Source organism: Myotis daubentonii, chromosome X (assembly GCF_963259705.1).
Source record: "Myotis daubentonii chromosome X, mMyoDau2.1, whole genome shotgun sequence".
NCBI classification, from domain to species: Eukaryota; Metazoa; Chordata; class Mammalia; order Chiroptera; family Vespertilionidae; genus Myotis; species Myotis daubentonii.
In genome coordinates, this window is record NC_081861.1 from 133,234,824 (window position 1) to 133,251,106 (window position 16,283).

The following is a 16,283-nucleotide window of genomic DNA, read 5'->3' on the forward strand; positions in this document are numbered from 1 at the left end:
GGATTTTGGACCTGTGCATTTTCAGAAGTATTAAATATTTATGTTTCATATTATATCTGCATCCCCACCCTTCATCTTAGATGCTCTATGGCCATTTCTTTATTGGGTGGGAACTGCCATGCCCTCTTTTCTGCTCTGCACCCTGTAAGAAACTCCTCCTTTTCTTCGCTCCAACCTCCCCATGGTTCCTATCATCCACAGATGAGGGTCTCTGGGCATGTAATTCTATTTCCTTGGTGGAAATGGACTTGTTCAGGGTGAACAGGTAGCCTGAGATAGGCTCATCAGTCCTTTCCCTGACCCTGCCTCTCACAATTAATGCAAAGAGAGGTGGATTTCTGTCCAGCATTCCTTTCCTCTGGGAATTTGGAAATAGGTCTGAAAGAAAGAGAGAGAAGTCTCTCTTCAGGTACCTGGAATTATACAACATGAACATCCCAGCACTGTGTGTTTCCAGGCTTTCTACCCTGTGTGGATAAGAGACAAAGACGAGTAAGAGAGAACAGAACACATTAAGTCTCTTATTTAGTGACACAGAGAGAGAAAATTCCCATAGTCTTTTCCATCTATCTAATCTAAGTTGTATGCCCAACCACAGATCAATTCTTAGATTCTATAAGACATCTCCTTTGCTTTAAAATAGATATAACTTTTAAAAATATTTAAAAATATCTATATAGATATAAAAGGCTAATATTCAAAGTGTCCCCATGGGAGTTCAACTGGAAGACCGGGAGTTCTATAGCTTGTTATGATGTGCGCTGACCACCAGGGGGTGGTGTGGAATGAAGGAAGGCCCTGGCCAGCAGACAGAAGGCCCTGATCGGCCCTGATCGCTGGCCAGGCCTAGGGACCCTACCTGTGCATGAATTTTGTGCACCAGGCCTCCAGTTTATAATAATACAGGATTTATAGAAAGTTGCACAGATAACACAGATAGTTTCCATACACCCTGCACCCAGATTTCCATAATGTTAACATATTACTTTGGTACGGTACATTTGTCACACCTAATAAACCAATTGTGATACCTTAATTTTTACCTAGTTTTTGTTGGCATTGTTCAAGTAGCTCATCCAGGATACCATATTACATTAAGTTATTGTTTCTCCTTAGGCTGCTTTTGGCTGTGACAGTTTCTCAGATTATTTTTAAAAATATATTTTTATTGATTTCAGAGAGGAATGAAGAGGGGGAGAGAGATAGAAGCATCAATGATGAGAGAAAGTCATATCAGCTGCCTCCTGGATGCCCCACACTGGGGATTAAGCCTGCAATCTGAGCATGTGCCCCGACAGGGAATCAAACAGTGATCTCCTGGTTCATAGGTCGACACTCAACCACTGAGCCATGCTGGCCAGACTTGTTTTTTATGACTTTGACAGTTTTGAGGCGTGTTGGTTAGGTATTTTATAGAATGTCCCTCAATTGGTAACTGATGTTGTTCTTGTGATTATTAGGGTTATGGGTTTTGGGGAGGAAGACTACAGAGTTAAAGTTCCCTTCTCATCATATTGTTATCAAGGACATATACTGTCAACAAAACTTATCACTGTTGTTGATCTTGATCTTCTGATTGAGGTAGTATTTGTCTGGTTTCTTTACTGTAAAGTTATTATTTTTTCCCCTTTCCATACTGTCTTTGGAAGGAAGTCACTATACAGAACCTGTGTTTAAGTGGGGAATTATCTTCCACCTCCTAAGGGGTAAAATATCTACATAAGTAATTTTATATAATAAAAGCCCAGTGACTGAAACAGTGGAACGACCAAAGACCAGAATGACTATGGCCCCTCACCCTGGCCGGCAGGTCCCCAGCGAGCGGTTAGGGGCAATCAGGCAGGCAGGCAGAGTGGTTAGGGGTGAACAGGCAGGCAGAGGTGGTTTGGGGCAATCAGGCAGGCAGAGGCAGTTAGGGACGATCAGGCAAGCAGAGGCAGTTAGGGGTGACCAGGCAGGCAGAGTGCTTAGGGGCGATCAGGCAGACAGAGGCAGTTAAGAGCGATCAGGCAGGCAGGAGAGTGGTTAGGGGTGACCAGGCAGGCAGGTGAGTGGTTAGGGGAGATCAGCCAGGTAGAATGCTTAGGGTTAATCAGGCAGGTAGAGGCAGTTAGGAGCGACCAGGCAGACAGGCGAGTGGTTAGGGGTGATCAGGCATGCAGGCAAGCATTAGGGGCCAGCGTCATTGCAAGAGGGATGTCCCACTGTGGATCAGGCCTAAACCGGCAGTTGAACATCCCCCTAGGGGTCCTAGATTTCAAGAGTTTGCAGACCAGGCTTAGGGGACCCCCTCATGCACGAATTTCATGCAACAGGCATCTAGTTTAGAATAATTCTGCATGGGAGATTTATCTACTGTCCATAATTATTTTATCCAGTCATTTATTTATAGCAGTATAGATTCATGGGTATTTATTTTATGATATGGGTTATTATTTAATACTATATTATTTTGTTGCTTGAATTGCTCTAGTTTTGGCCACTGGGAACTCATTCAATTGGCTACTATGTCCCTTCACCATACCCCTCTCTTTATGGGTTCCCCCCCACCCCCCAAAACCAGTCTTGGTATGGACAAGGAAGACCAGGAACAGTGATTCCGTATGGGCACTAGGGAAAGTAGCTCTTTGCTTTCCATTCAAACTGCAGTATTTGATCCCTGTAATTTCTAGATAGGAGACATATTCAAAACTCCTCCCTAGGAATTGTTTCCAATAGAGTTAACTTGAGACACACATTTCTTATGACCTGATTAATTTCACATAAAGAAGAAATTAGCACTTCTCTTGGGACTGTCAAAAACCATGATGGAACTTGTCTTGCATTCTCATATTTTGAAGTGTACATTATTCTTTTACTATCCATTTTCTCCTGAATAGTAACACAGATTCTGGCCCTCATATTTCTCTTAGCTTATTTGCTTATTGGTAACATTTACTAACAAAAAAATGTTCCTACTCATAAGCCACCACCTACGTAATCTCACAGACACAGGTGTTATATAAACAGATCCTGCTGATGGATGGTATCGCTATTTGCACCTAGAAAATCTTCATTAAATGATTCTGGGCCTCTTCTCTCAGCCACACGTGTGTACTCAGATTCCATTTTTGCTATCTTCATTTCCTTAGTGGACATGACAAAGTTGATTTATGATTCTACATTTATTTACTCTCATTGCAATTCAGAAGATTCATTTAAATGCTAACTGCTTAGTACTTTTCTTTAAAGAACTGCTCGGCCCTAACTGGTTTGGCTCAGTGGATGGAGTGTCAGCCTGCGGACTGAAGGGTCCCAGGTTTGATTCATGGTCAGGGCACATGCCTGGGTTGCAGGCTTGATCCCCAGTAGGGGCTTGCAGGAGGCAGCTGAACAATGACATTTCTATCTATCTCTTTCCCCTTCTTCCTTCCTCTCTGAAAGCACTAAAAATAAAAATAAAATTAAAGAACTGCTCAAAAACTATGTCATCATGGAACACTATACATTTTACAAAATGATTTCTATGGAGATACCAGCAATTGCAGGAGGATTTGAGAATCCGCTTTCCTGTCTTTTCAGGTTAAATTTGCCATAGGCAATTTTGTCTGCTGTTACATAATTAATAGAACACATGAGATTTTTACTCATTCCCTAAGCTTTATTATTCATTCTAATACCACACTAATTTAATTTTAACCCATTTAAATTATTTATTCAAAATTCCATGCAAAAATGTATTCAAACATAAAGATTAATTCACTTAATTAACCTTTTGATTAAAAAATAAAACCCAAGTACTTAACTATATGGATTTCCCCCCTTGAAATAGACTGTGGAGAATTACAACTTAGAAGCTGTATTTCAAGTGGCTACTAATTATGGCCAAATCTGCATGATGAAGGAATCAAAGAAATTAATCAATGAGGATTTGCAAGGTCTCTTATCAAAACTCTTGTTGAAAAATAAAGGTGCTACTGTTGTAACTAGTGAACATTTCCACTCCTTGTTAGTCAGCTAGTCTTTAAACTATTTCTGCATGGCCTCAGGGTCTAGTTAGCAAGCCCAAATGGTTTGGGCTGAAGTGGATGGTTTCATTTATTAATTCCACAAATAATTTTGCTCTGCTGCTGGCATCTATCTCTGTGCCAGAAGCAGTGGAGATTTAAAAATTAGCAGTATATAATCATTGCCCTAAATGTGAGGATTGTCTAGTAGAGGAATAAAGAGAAATGCAAAAATAACCGTAATATAAGACAGAATGAGATAAAGGATGGAAGAAAGGAGCTTAACCACTCCAGCAAAGGAAGACACTATCTCTGTGGGAGGGAATCCAAAGGCCTCACATTTCTTTATTTCCCACCTCACTTGTGTGTATAATCAACATTCCAGCTAAATAGGGTTATTTTATTCCCCAAATCTTCAGTGCTTACTCATCTCTGATATTTATTTCAGGTCTTCCCCTGTCATTTTTGCTTATTATAATGCTATCAAATTTTAATACATCAGCTCATACATTGCTGCCTCCATTAAATCATTCAGTTTTTATAAACCAGGTATTAAGATTTGTTTCTGGTCATCTTTGTAATACATGTACAGGGTGGGGTAAAAGTAGTTTTATATTTGTTCATATGGAAACTAATACATTAATTAAGAAATAATAATATAAAAATAAACTCTGTGTTTCTCGTATTCTGTGTAAACTTACTTTTGCCCCACCCTCTATTGTTCTATGTACACCTTTGCTTCTTTCTATTAGGTCAGGGGTTTTATTGGAACACAGTCCATGCTCTTGTGTGTATGTACTAGCATTTGTCTGTGGCGGCCTTTGTGCTATAAGTTCAGAGTTGAGTAGTTGTGACAGAGAGTATATGGCCCACAACACCTAAAATGTTTACTGTCTGTCCCTTCATAGATATTTGCTGAGTCTTGTACTAGATAATAAATTCTTCAAGGGCAGGGACTATTTCACTATCTTTTTGACTTAATGTCTAACATAGTAGGTGTACCTTGAATATTTTATTGTGTTGAATCAAACCTTTTTAAAGTAAATAATTATGTGATTTAAGTGAGTGCATCCAGGGGGGCAAATAGGAACCATTAAGAGAAATTGACGTGTGAAGAGGAGTTGCTACACAGGAGGTAAGGTCCCCTCTTCCCAGAGCAGTCCAAAGTGTGTTATAAAAAAGAATTGAAAATAATCAGTTGATTATAAGCCTAAATATATTGGAATATAACACTTTGAAGCAAATCTTTTGATGAAACATTTTGTAGAGAAAAATTGATTTTCCCATTAGGCTATTATTTGTGCCCATACATACCAATTATTAATTTTTCAAAGAACTTTTGTTCTCAGTCTTAGAGTTCATAGCCATTTATTTAATAAATGTGGTCTTCATTGATTAGGACAACTGTAATCTTAGCATTTATAAGCTAAGTAGAGGCCTGATGCGCGAATTCGTGCAAGAGTAGTCCTTCCTTCCCTAGCTGCCGGCACTGGCTTCCCTCTGGCACCCAGGACCCACACTTCCCTCCTAGCCCTGGCTTCATCTGGAAGGTCGTCCAGTCTAATTAGCATATTACACTTTTATTATTACAGATGCTAGGTCTGATAATTATTTCAGTTATCAAAATTGTTACATTCAATTTATTTACATTTCATGTCAAATTTTAGAAAGAAATCAAAGATTCAGAACCATGGCATTAACTTCCACTTAAGGCCAAGATGGAGTAACAGGGATCAAAATTACCCTCCATCCTGAATTAACTAAAAAACAATCTGAACAAAATATGAAAAAGTGGTTTTCAGGACATCAGATATTAGGCAAAAAGGGCAGTGATTCCATGAGACATAGAAAACAAATGATGTCAGTCCTGCTATTTCTCCAGCTTACTGTCTTGAGAGAGTTTTCAGGTCATGATGCAGAGAGGAGGAACCTAAGCAGAACTCAACAAACTTCCAAAATTGAAGAGATGGAGCTGAAGGTCTGGAGAGTCCACAGAAGCTAGAGTTCAGAGGGTAGGATTTGAGTTGAAAAGAGCCAGTAAACTTCAGGAAATCAGAAAGAAGGTAGAAAAGCTTAAAGAACAGATGGGACAAATAAAATCATAAAATGATAGATTAAAACCTAACCATATCAATAGTCATATGAGCCACTGGTCAATTCAAATGTGCAACAAAGGTTGAGACCCCCTGCTTTAGTGACACTTCCTTATGAGGCCAAGTAAGTTCCAACACTAAATCTTGCTCTGATCACAGAACATCAGGAACCATTGAATGTGGCCCCCACAGAGTATTTAACAATATCTTCTATGTAAGTCACATGGGCCATGCAGAGTTGAGCAATACGTGGTCCTCTCTACAAGGAGTTTACAATATATTAGGACAAGTACACATGAGCCCTGATCATTAAGCCACATGTTGGAATACAGTGATCGATATAAGACCCCCAAAATGCCATAGATGCAAGGAAGGGAGAGAGGCTGTTTACATTTGATGGAGATTCACGAGGGCTTCCTGTAAGAAGTAGCACCTTCAAGCAGATCTTCAAAAATGGGAAGTGAATTGACCTTCATAGTCATCAGTTTTTCCATCCCTAACAGGAATACTGAGGCCTGCTCTTCTGCTAACAACACAAAAATTTAAGATTTAATAAGATCAGTTCATGTCCAGTTTGGAAAATATTTTGAAATTCCAGTTTTTTTAAGACATAGTTAATTTTGGAAAGCAAACTGGGGTTGCCCCCCTTTTTTGTGAGGCATAGAAAATGGTTTGCTTTAAGCATATCATGCAGTTTGCTTCAGATTAGAGTTCATGGTTTCCTCAAGTCCAAAGAAATTCTAATGTTCAAATGCACAGAAAGTCTTTGATGACATGTTAGAATCAGAGAAACAAAAAACCACTTGGTTTTTGTAGGCAAAGAAAACGGAGTATTTTCTGATATTTGGGCCCCATGGAAGAGTATGGGGATATACCTCTGGTCTGGAATGACTGTAGAGAGCTCAGATGAGGAGACCTGGGGATGCCTTTATGAGATTTTAAAAATACGCTTGCATCCAAACAAACTAGAAGAGCAAGAAGAGGAAATAGTCACTTGCATTGGCTCACTGAGAAATCTCCAAAACAGTTGTGACAGTGCTAAGGAAGCAAGACAGCAATAAAAATGGCATATCTAGTTGCCCTCTCATCCAAACCATTGCTGTTTTATTATTATTTCTTTGGTTAGATTGCCTATAAGCAATCTAAGAAAAATGAATATACTACTTGATAGAATCAGAGAAGTGAAACTTTATAAAAGTGTTATTATGTTAGAGCAGTGACGGCGAACCTATGACACACATGTCAGAGGTGACATGCGAACTCATTTTTTTGGTTGATCTTTCTTTGTTAAATGGCATTTAAATATATAAAATAAATATCAAAAATATAAGTCTTTGTTTTACTGTGGTTGCAAATATCAAAACATTTCTATGTGACATGGCACCAGAGTTAAGTTAGGGTTTTTCAAAATGCTGACACGCCGAGCTCAAAAGGTTTGCCATCACTGTGTTAGAGTAATATAATGCAGGTAGCCAGGATACTCTGTGGTAAAGAATAGCCAGTCAAGATATCCTAGAGAAAGCTTAGATGGATTTTTCTCAGTGACTAGACTTTGGAGATGTATATATCCATTTATTCATTCAACAAACATTTATTGAACATATACTATAAGCTAGGTGCTGTTATAGGGAGTAAGCCAGATAAAGATATTTGCCTTCATGGAGTTCATAGTCAAGCTAAGGGAAATAGACAATTAAAATAAACATAATCCATAGTAGAGTTTGATATAAATCTTGGAGTTGCTATTCTATATAATAGAAGCCTAATATGCTAAGTGTCCAACCATTTCTTTGACCATTCGACCAGTTGCTATGATGCACACTGACCACCAGGGGCCAGACGCCCTGACCAGTAGGTTAGCTTGCTGCTGGGGTCCGCCCGATCGGGACTGGGGGAGATGGGCTGGACACGCCCTGGAGCCCTCCTGCAGTCCCTCCCCAGCCCTGATCATGCACCCGAGGGATCCCTCGGCCTGACCTATGTCCTCTTGCAATCCAGGACCCCTCAGGGGATGTTGGAGAGCCAGTTTGGGCCCGATCCCCTCAGGCCAGGCCGAGGTACCCCACCAGCGCATGAATCTGTGCACCCGGACTCTGGTAAGGTAATAAAATACAGTGGGGGAAACAAATACAAATTAAAAAGTTGAGTGGGGCCAAGGTGTTGCTGAAGCATGGTGCAGTGATAACGGCCAGAGCAGGGTTTATTGAAAAGGTAAAATTTGAAAAAAATACTTGGAAAAGGTAGACAAGTTAGCCATGTGAATATCTGGGGGCAGAGCTTTCCAGGTACAGAGAGCAGTCATTGCAAAGGCCCAGGAATGACAGCATGTGCCTAGCATGTTTGGGAAACAACGAGGAGACCAGTACCTGGAGCAGTGAGCAAGAAAGTAGTGGTTAACTGGCTATCATCTTGGTAATTGAAATAACTGGGCTATGTGTCTCTCATCATTTAATAAGCTACCCTGGCCTTATTCACTTGGTGGTGTCCATAGGAGCCCCAAGAGCAGCAAGAGAAGCTAAGTACAATATACAAGCATTTTTCAAATCTCTGCTTATGTCATATTTGTCACTGTCCCATTGGCCAAGGCAAGTCATATGGTCAAGTTGACAGTCAATGTGGAAGGGAGCTATTACCTAAAGGGTATGGATATAGAGAGCAGAATTATTATGGTCATTTTGTAAAAAAAAAAAACAACAACAAAACCCCCACAAAACTACTGTATTGCCCTTAGTTTAATGAATTAAAATATTCTATCTCATGTATGTGTCAGTCTTCTTAAGGACAAAAGTTTTCTTTTTTCAGGTCTGTATCTTGAGTATGTAATACATTCTGCATAATAGTTCATTTTTTCCTCACCTAAAGACACTTAGGCTGTATGACCCTGAGAGAGTTATTCATTTTAATGAAATGGAAGAGTGTTTGAAATTATATTTAATCTCAAAATGCTATTTCCCTAAATTTATGAGCCTTACCAGGACTTGAGAAGAAGCATAGCCTAGGTAGCTTCTCTGACTGTCAGCTTCCCTGAAAAGGCTGCCAACAACATTCTTAAACTAAAGTGCCACTGGTGCTCCAGCTCTGTCCTGAGAGAATTCACCCACGTCATCTCTTTGCATATTTTTATCACACACTCACTACATCAATGACTCTTCAATTTGCTGTGGCTTGGGAAATGTCAGAGGGAAAATTTATGAAGTCTCCCACATATACAGACATCTGGTTAAAACGCAAGCTGGTCTGCAGATCAATTTGCCAAACCTTGGACGTTCTTGACTTTTTAATCTTTTATCCAAGAACTTAGTGGCATCCTGATTTTATAATACAAAAACATTTCCCAACCTTTTCCAGAAATACCAATCTGACCTAAGAAATTCATTCCAATTAGCTAGGGATGTACCTGATTCGAGGAGCAATTATCTTTATTTTTTAGAGTTAAAACAGACATCCAAATCCTTATTTCAGAACCTCTATAACTATCAGTCTTACTGCTTTCATAGTTTCTCTCACTACAGTGTCTACATTGAAACATTATCATGGGGAATAAAGCAAGACTGAATGTGGCAGAGCTAGGGCCTCTTTTGTTTTAAATTCCAAGCTGTCCTGGGTTTGGTAGCTGCTTAAAATGGCCCAGCTGGTCTTAGTTTACCAGATGGCTGAAAATAAGGGGACATTTTCTCCTATAGGAAATAGGGCATCTCCGTTAATAATGGTTAAAGATGCCTCTGGATCCTTGCTCCAAGGAGATGTTTATGGACCTGTCAGAGTCACCTGGGCACTTGTGCCATCCCCACTGTTCCCTACCAATGCTTGCTCTCACCTCTACAGTGTCTAGGCTGCAGTCACAAATGAGGACTCAAGACACGCTTATGAGTTCCCACAACACATTCAGCTATAATAACACAGAGTAAGGGAAAATACTGCCTGATGTTTCATAGCCTGATGTTTTCCTGCATGTTAGAAAGACAACAATACACCCAGCCTATAATATGCCACTGGGGGTTTTAGGCTCCAAATGGTTAGAACATTATCAGCTGAACAGTTTCTTGGAAGTTGGCAGAGATGCATATAGAGTGTCCCAAAAATGTGTACATACTTAGTATAATTATTCATTTCAGTGAGTTAAATCTGAAAAGAAATAAACCTCAATTGTACTATGAGCTGTTAAGTGTGTATGCATTTTTGGGACACCCTGTGTATGTGTGTGTGTGTGTGTGTGTGTGTGTATATATATATATATATATATATATATATATATATATATAGTATTATATATAGATAGATATAAATATTTTATTGATTTTTAAGGAGAGAGGAAGGGAGAGGGAAAGAGAGAAACATCAGTGTAAAACATCAGTCAGATGCCTCCTGCATCCCCACCCATGGGTATGGAACCCATTACCTAGGGAATCGAACCAGCAACCTTTCCATGCATGGGATGACACCCAACCAACTTAGCCACACTGGTCAGGGTGGCAGAGATGTTTATTTTTAGAACTAGTTTTACAGCTTCAAATGGGATGGTATCTATGGAACAGATATTATGCTAGTATTTCATTTTCCTGTATTTGGGGAAGGCAGTGAACTTCTGAAAACCAAAGCAAACAAAACCAGACCAAACAAAGTAAAATCCACAAAAACCTTTGGTTGGCAGGAAGGCAGGATATTAACTTGGAATCAATAAACACAAGTTTCTTACTTGAAATGTGTTTAAAATTTGTGAAGCAGGTTGGAAACCTGCCCAGATTGTCTTCTAGAAAAGCTTATTTTATAAGTGTAACCCAAATATGAGTAGGAAGGCCTCATCGCCTGGAATGACCTTTATCTCCTCCTACTTCACCTATTTAATCTGCTTTATAGATTCAGCTCAGGCTACCTCCTTTAGGGCTTTTTCCTAACTTCTCTCTCTCCTTCTCTTGCTTCCTTCCTCTTTCTATCCTCCCTCTCCCCCTCCCCCTCCATTTCTCCCTCCTCTATTTAATAGGTTAGGCATCTTTCTTGATGTACTTATACAGTCGTGTGTGCTTAATGATGGGGATATATTCTGATATATGTGTTGTTAGGTGATGTCATCATTTTGCGAACATCATAGAGTGTACTTACACAAATCTAGAAAAGGTACAGTAAAAATATGGCATGAAAGATTAAAATGATATGCCTTTGGAGTGCACTTACCATGAATGGAGCTTACAGAACTGGAAGTTGCTCTGGGTGAGTGAATGAATGAGTGGTGAATGAATTTGAAGTCCTAGGCCAGGGGTGGGCAAACTTTTTGACTCGAGGGCCACAATGGGTTCTTAAACTGGACCGGAGGGCCGGAACAAAAGCATGGATAGAGTGTTTGTGTGAACTAATATAAATTATAAGTAAACATCATTACATAAAAGGGTACGGTCTTTTTTTTTTTTTTTTTTTAGTTTTAGTTTTATTCATTTCAAACAGGCTGGATCCGGCCCGCGGGCCGCAGTTTGCCCACGGCTGGCCTAGGCCATTACGCTACACTACTATAGACTTCATAAACATTGTCCCACAAGCGTTCTGCCTGCTTCCTCTGACAGGGTTGGGAATAGAACACTGAAGCTGTCTGTGCTACTCCATGAATAGGGATAGGGACTGGATAGATTAGAAATATTGAGGAGAAACTGACTGGTTAAAGCGTATTGCTCTTATGTGCCGTTGAGTTGGCTCTGACTGCTTGTGACCCTATAAATGAGTGCTGTCCACAATGTCCTGTCCTCAACAGCCCTGCTCAGCTCCTGCAGACTCATGCCTACGGCTTCTTTTATGGAGTCAATCCATCTCATATTTGATCTTCCTCTTTTCCTGCTGCCTTCTGTTTTTCCCAGTATCACTGTCTTTTCCAAAGAACTCTGCCTTCTCATGATGTGCCTGAAGTAGGACAACATTAGTTTGGTCATTTTTGCCTCCAGGCATGTTAAGGGTTTAATTTTCTCTAGGACCCACTTTTTCATTTCTCTGAAAGTCCAGGGTATCTGTGCAGCTCTCCTCCAACACCGCATTTCAAATGAATCAAGTTTTCCCCATCAACCTTCTTCCCTGTCCACCTTTCACATCCGTACATAGTAATAGGGAATATGAGGGTGTGGAGGATCTCAGTCTTGGTCTCTGATGACACATCTTTACTCTTAGTGGTCTTTCCTAATTCTTCCTTTGCTGCACTTCCAAGTCTCAGCTTTGTCCTGATTTCCTGGCTACAGTCTCCATTTGAATTGATGACAGAACCAAGGTAAGCAAAAATATTTAATAATTTTTATGTCAATCAAAAATGTTAAAGTTGTGTGATTCTTTTGTAGTTATGATGTATGTCTTCTTGATGTTCAAATGCAGTCCTTCTTTGGCACTTCTTTCATGTTGATGAGAAGTTGTTTCAAATCATTGCTACTTTCTGCCAGTAAGATGGTATCATCTGCATATCTTAAGTTATCAGCAAGGCATAGATCAGGAGGGAATCAAAGGTTATCTGAGGGTCAGTCGGAATAAGAAAATCAAAATGGAGAGATAGAGGAACACAGGGGACTGTCATGGCCATGTAGTTTTGGCTGTTGTATATTGTCCTGAACCACAAATCCTTCAGTTTTTTGCAGGAAATTCAGCTCTCTCATAATCTTGCCCACCATCATATATGTGGTCTGTCATTGAGCGAACTGTTGTCATGTGGTGCTTGACTGTATTCCACCTCTATAATAATAAAAGCATAATATGCTAATTAGACCAGACGTCCTTCCGGACAAAGCCGGGGCTGTGAGGGAAGCCCGGGTCCCGGGTGCCAGAGGGAAGTCGGTGCCAGCAGCCAGGGGACGGAAGGCCTACTCTTGCACGAATTCATTCATGGGGCCTTTAGTTGTTTAATAATCACTATTCCAAGTATTTGTCTTTGACATTAAAGATTACAAGCCCCTGAGAGCAAGGATTATGTTTACTTTATAGTTCATTTCCCCAGCTCCTAGCATAATGAGTGGCACAGAGAAAACATTTAATGAATGTTAGTTGAATAAATGAATGGGTAAATTAATTGTCAATTAAATTACATGTGAGCCCTAACTGGTTTGGCTCAGTGGACAGAGCGCCGACCTGCAGACTGAAAGGTCCCAGGTTTGATTCGGTCAAGGGCATGTACCTTGGTTGCGGGCACATCCCCAGTGGGGGGTGTGCAGGAGGCAGCTGATTGATGTTTCTCTCTCATCGATGTTTCTAACTCACTATCCCTCTCCCTTCCTCTCTGTAAAAAATCAATAAAATATATTAAAAAAATAATAAATTACATGTGAAATACCTCTTGACTATAAGACTATTCAACATTGTTTATTCATTCACTAATCAGCACTTTAATGAGCACCTATTATGAGCCAGGATTTCTGCTAGTGTTGGTTATGTAAACTTGAATAAAATCAATGGAGTTTTTACCATCATATGGATAAAACTCTAAATTAAATATTTCTTTTATAAGTTTAACAGTTTTGAGAGGGGATATTCTTGTTATCTCATAATTTTGACTAAAGCCTCACTCTTAAGGGAGACTACATACACATTTGCATGCAGGATGCAGGACATTCTTGAAGAATGAAAAAGCTATTGAGAGACCCTTATTCCCCAAAACCCTGTATTATTGCAGACAACTAGACATTAAAAAATAATTAATTGAAATAATGTGCATGCCTACTCTGTAAAGGTTGTTGCCACAGGCACTGGAGTAACTTTACAGTCAGCATAGTGGAGCACCTGCTCAGGGACTGCAGTATTTATAAATTAAAATGAGTATCTATATATGTGTATGTGTGTGTTTGTGTGTGTGTAAGTGTATGGTTAATTCTTTATTTTCCATGACTCACTTTTGATCCCATTTTCTTTTCTCACTTGTCATCTATATGAGTCACATCTCTCCACAGTTAGCTGAAAGCCAACCATGTTTAATAATAGCCTAAGAAAAATACATGTAGGAAGATAAACCTGCTGATGGCAAAAAGATAACCACTATGAGTTCAGAGCCCAGTATAAAATGATTTTTGAATATGCCCTCTTTTGGTTCCTGATTATCTCTACATGCAAAGATCACTGATTAGTTACAATTTACTTAGCAATAGTTTTGACCATTGATATAGAAACATAATAGCTAATAAGAATGAGTAACACATTTTTTAAAACTCAAGCTCTTACTTTGAAAATAAATGGCTACTATTTTCATAGCAATAAGTGGTTGGAGGCTAAATGTCTTACTTTTGACATTATCTGCTTACAATTTGTCACCAATACCTTAGCTATCTATTAAATTGTAAAATACATGGTTGTGCATCCTGGGGTTTAATAATGGCATGGCATGCGGTGATGGCAGTAACTAATAACTAAAGAGAAATAAGCAAATGAACCAGTTTGGGAGGGAGCACAGTGTGGATTAGAATTTCTAATAGGTAAAATTGATTTGTGATTTTATAGCTGAATAAAAGGCTGTTAGTATTTTTAACAACTATATTCCAATAGAAATATGGCCCATGTATTTTGTACTATTTGTTCTAAAAAAAAACTATCAGAGACATCTATTCTTTTCTCTTTTAGCATACTAAATCTAATATTTATCTTTGGAGGCATGGACCTGAAAAGTTTGTAGAGCTACTTTCACAGCATCCAGTCCATCTCCATTATAGCCACAGACCTTCACATGTCACCGTATCTTCCAACATAGGAAATAATGTGGACCACAATCTAATATTTCTCATCATGTGAAATGCAGCACAACTGAGAATAAGTTCAAGCCAGCAAAGATATGGGATTACATCTCAATTTTCTGGAACTGGTTTTTGGAGAGGCTGCTCAACCATATGAGGCAGTATACACTGAATACTAAATCGAACTCACACTCCTGTAAAATTGAAGCCAATGCCTCAATGTACTCAGTGAAAGGGGGAAACACACATAGGTACGCTTTTGGGGAGCTGGAGCATTTCACAAGTGGAGCATATATCATTACTTGCTTAAGTAGTATTTACAAATGCAGAGGGCATGCCTTACATAAAAATAGATTGTTCAGCCATTATGGATTATTACTTGACTTGCCACAAAATGTCTATGTGTCACTGATATCCACCCCACACTTCTCTGTCAACCTCCCATAGTTACCAGAATGTCCACCAAGCTGGAGGATTCTTTCTCTAGGTAATTATGTCACTTGAAAATAGTAGTGTAACAGCCATCATGGTAAATTAAGGCGTAACAAAGATTCATGTATCTCATTTACTGCACCATAATATTGTACATTCATTCTATATATATATATATATATATATATTCATTGAGATGGCTTTTCTGCATAAACTTCCAGGAGCTTAATTTAAATTTTTGTTAATGTAAGTGACTTTACTGAGCATACAGATCACAATTACTTCACCAATAAAATGTTGACAATACAGCATAAGTTGAATTAATCTTCAATTCCTGCAAGCTTCATGGCTCATAAACAACATAATGTCAAAAGCACTCAAGCGCTTCTTAGAATTCCTGAATGTTTCTGCCTCCACTCATTTCTCCTCTCTCATAACCCTGACTCCCCTTTCCCCTAATTGATCTGATTATAAAATTGCCCCATATCCTCAAAGCTCTAATGATATTAAACTCAGTTCTTTGTTCTCTTATTGCATTTGCATCTCCAACAGTGTCACAGACTGGTAGGTATTTCTAGCTTTCCAGAATCCTCCAGCCTACAAAACCTTTGACAAACTTCTCAGGTCACTATTGTCAAGTGAGGAGATTTCTTACCTTTGGCAGAGATGCCCTGGAACCTGAACTCTGGGTGGTCATCGTTAAAACTGTGGTGATGCCCAGTGCGACCCTGGCAGGGGCTGCATCCATGTTTATCCAAAAGGAGACCCAGGACAAAATGACTATCAAGAGACTGGGGATGTACATCTGGATCAAATAATATCCCATCTGGCGTTCCAAGTGAAACTTAACCTCAATACAGGTAAACTTTCCTGGAAGGCAAGAAATGATTACTTAAAATCCAATTAGAATTTATCTTTCCTATTAGACTCACACTTTATTTTTTAAAAATAAGAGTATTACAGATGGATTTGAAAGATTTTACAAGATGCTCGCTCTACGTAAGCAGTTGAACTCTTTTCCTACTTAACCAGTAATAGAAATGACAGTACAAGAATGAGTGATCTAAAGCGTCACTGGACCAAAACCCTGTGGG

At 39.3% G+C, this 16,283-nt stretch overlaps 1 protein-coding gene across 2 annotated transcripts in view; it reads right to left on the reverse strand.

Annotated features, from left to right (window-relative positions):
- The window catches only part of GLRA2 (glycine receptor alpha 2), a 172,368-nt gene that overhangs the window by 87,813 nt on the left and 68,272 nt on the right, over positions 1–16,283 (reverse strand). For both annotated transcript variants that reach the window (XM_059680559.1, XM_059680560.1), the window contains exon 7: positions 15,845–16,059. In XM_059680559.1, the coding sequence (XP_059536542.1) occupies positions 15,845–16,059 (215 nt within the window). The remainder of the gene's footprint in view (positions 1–15,844; positions 16,060–16,283) is intronic.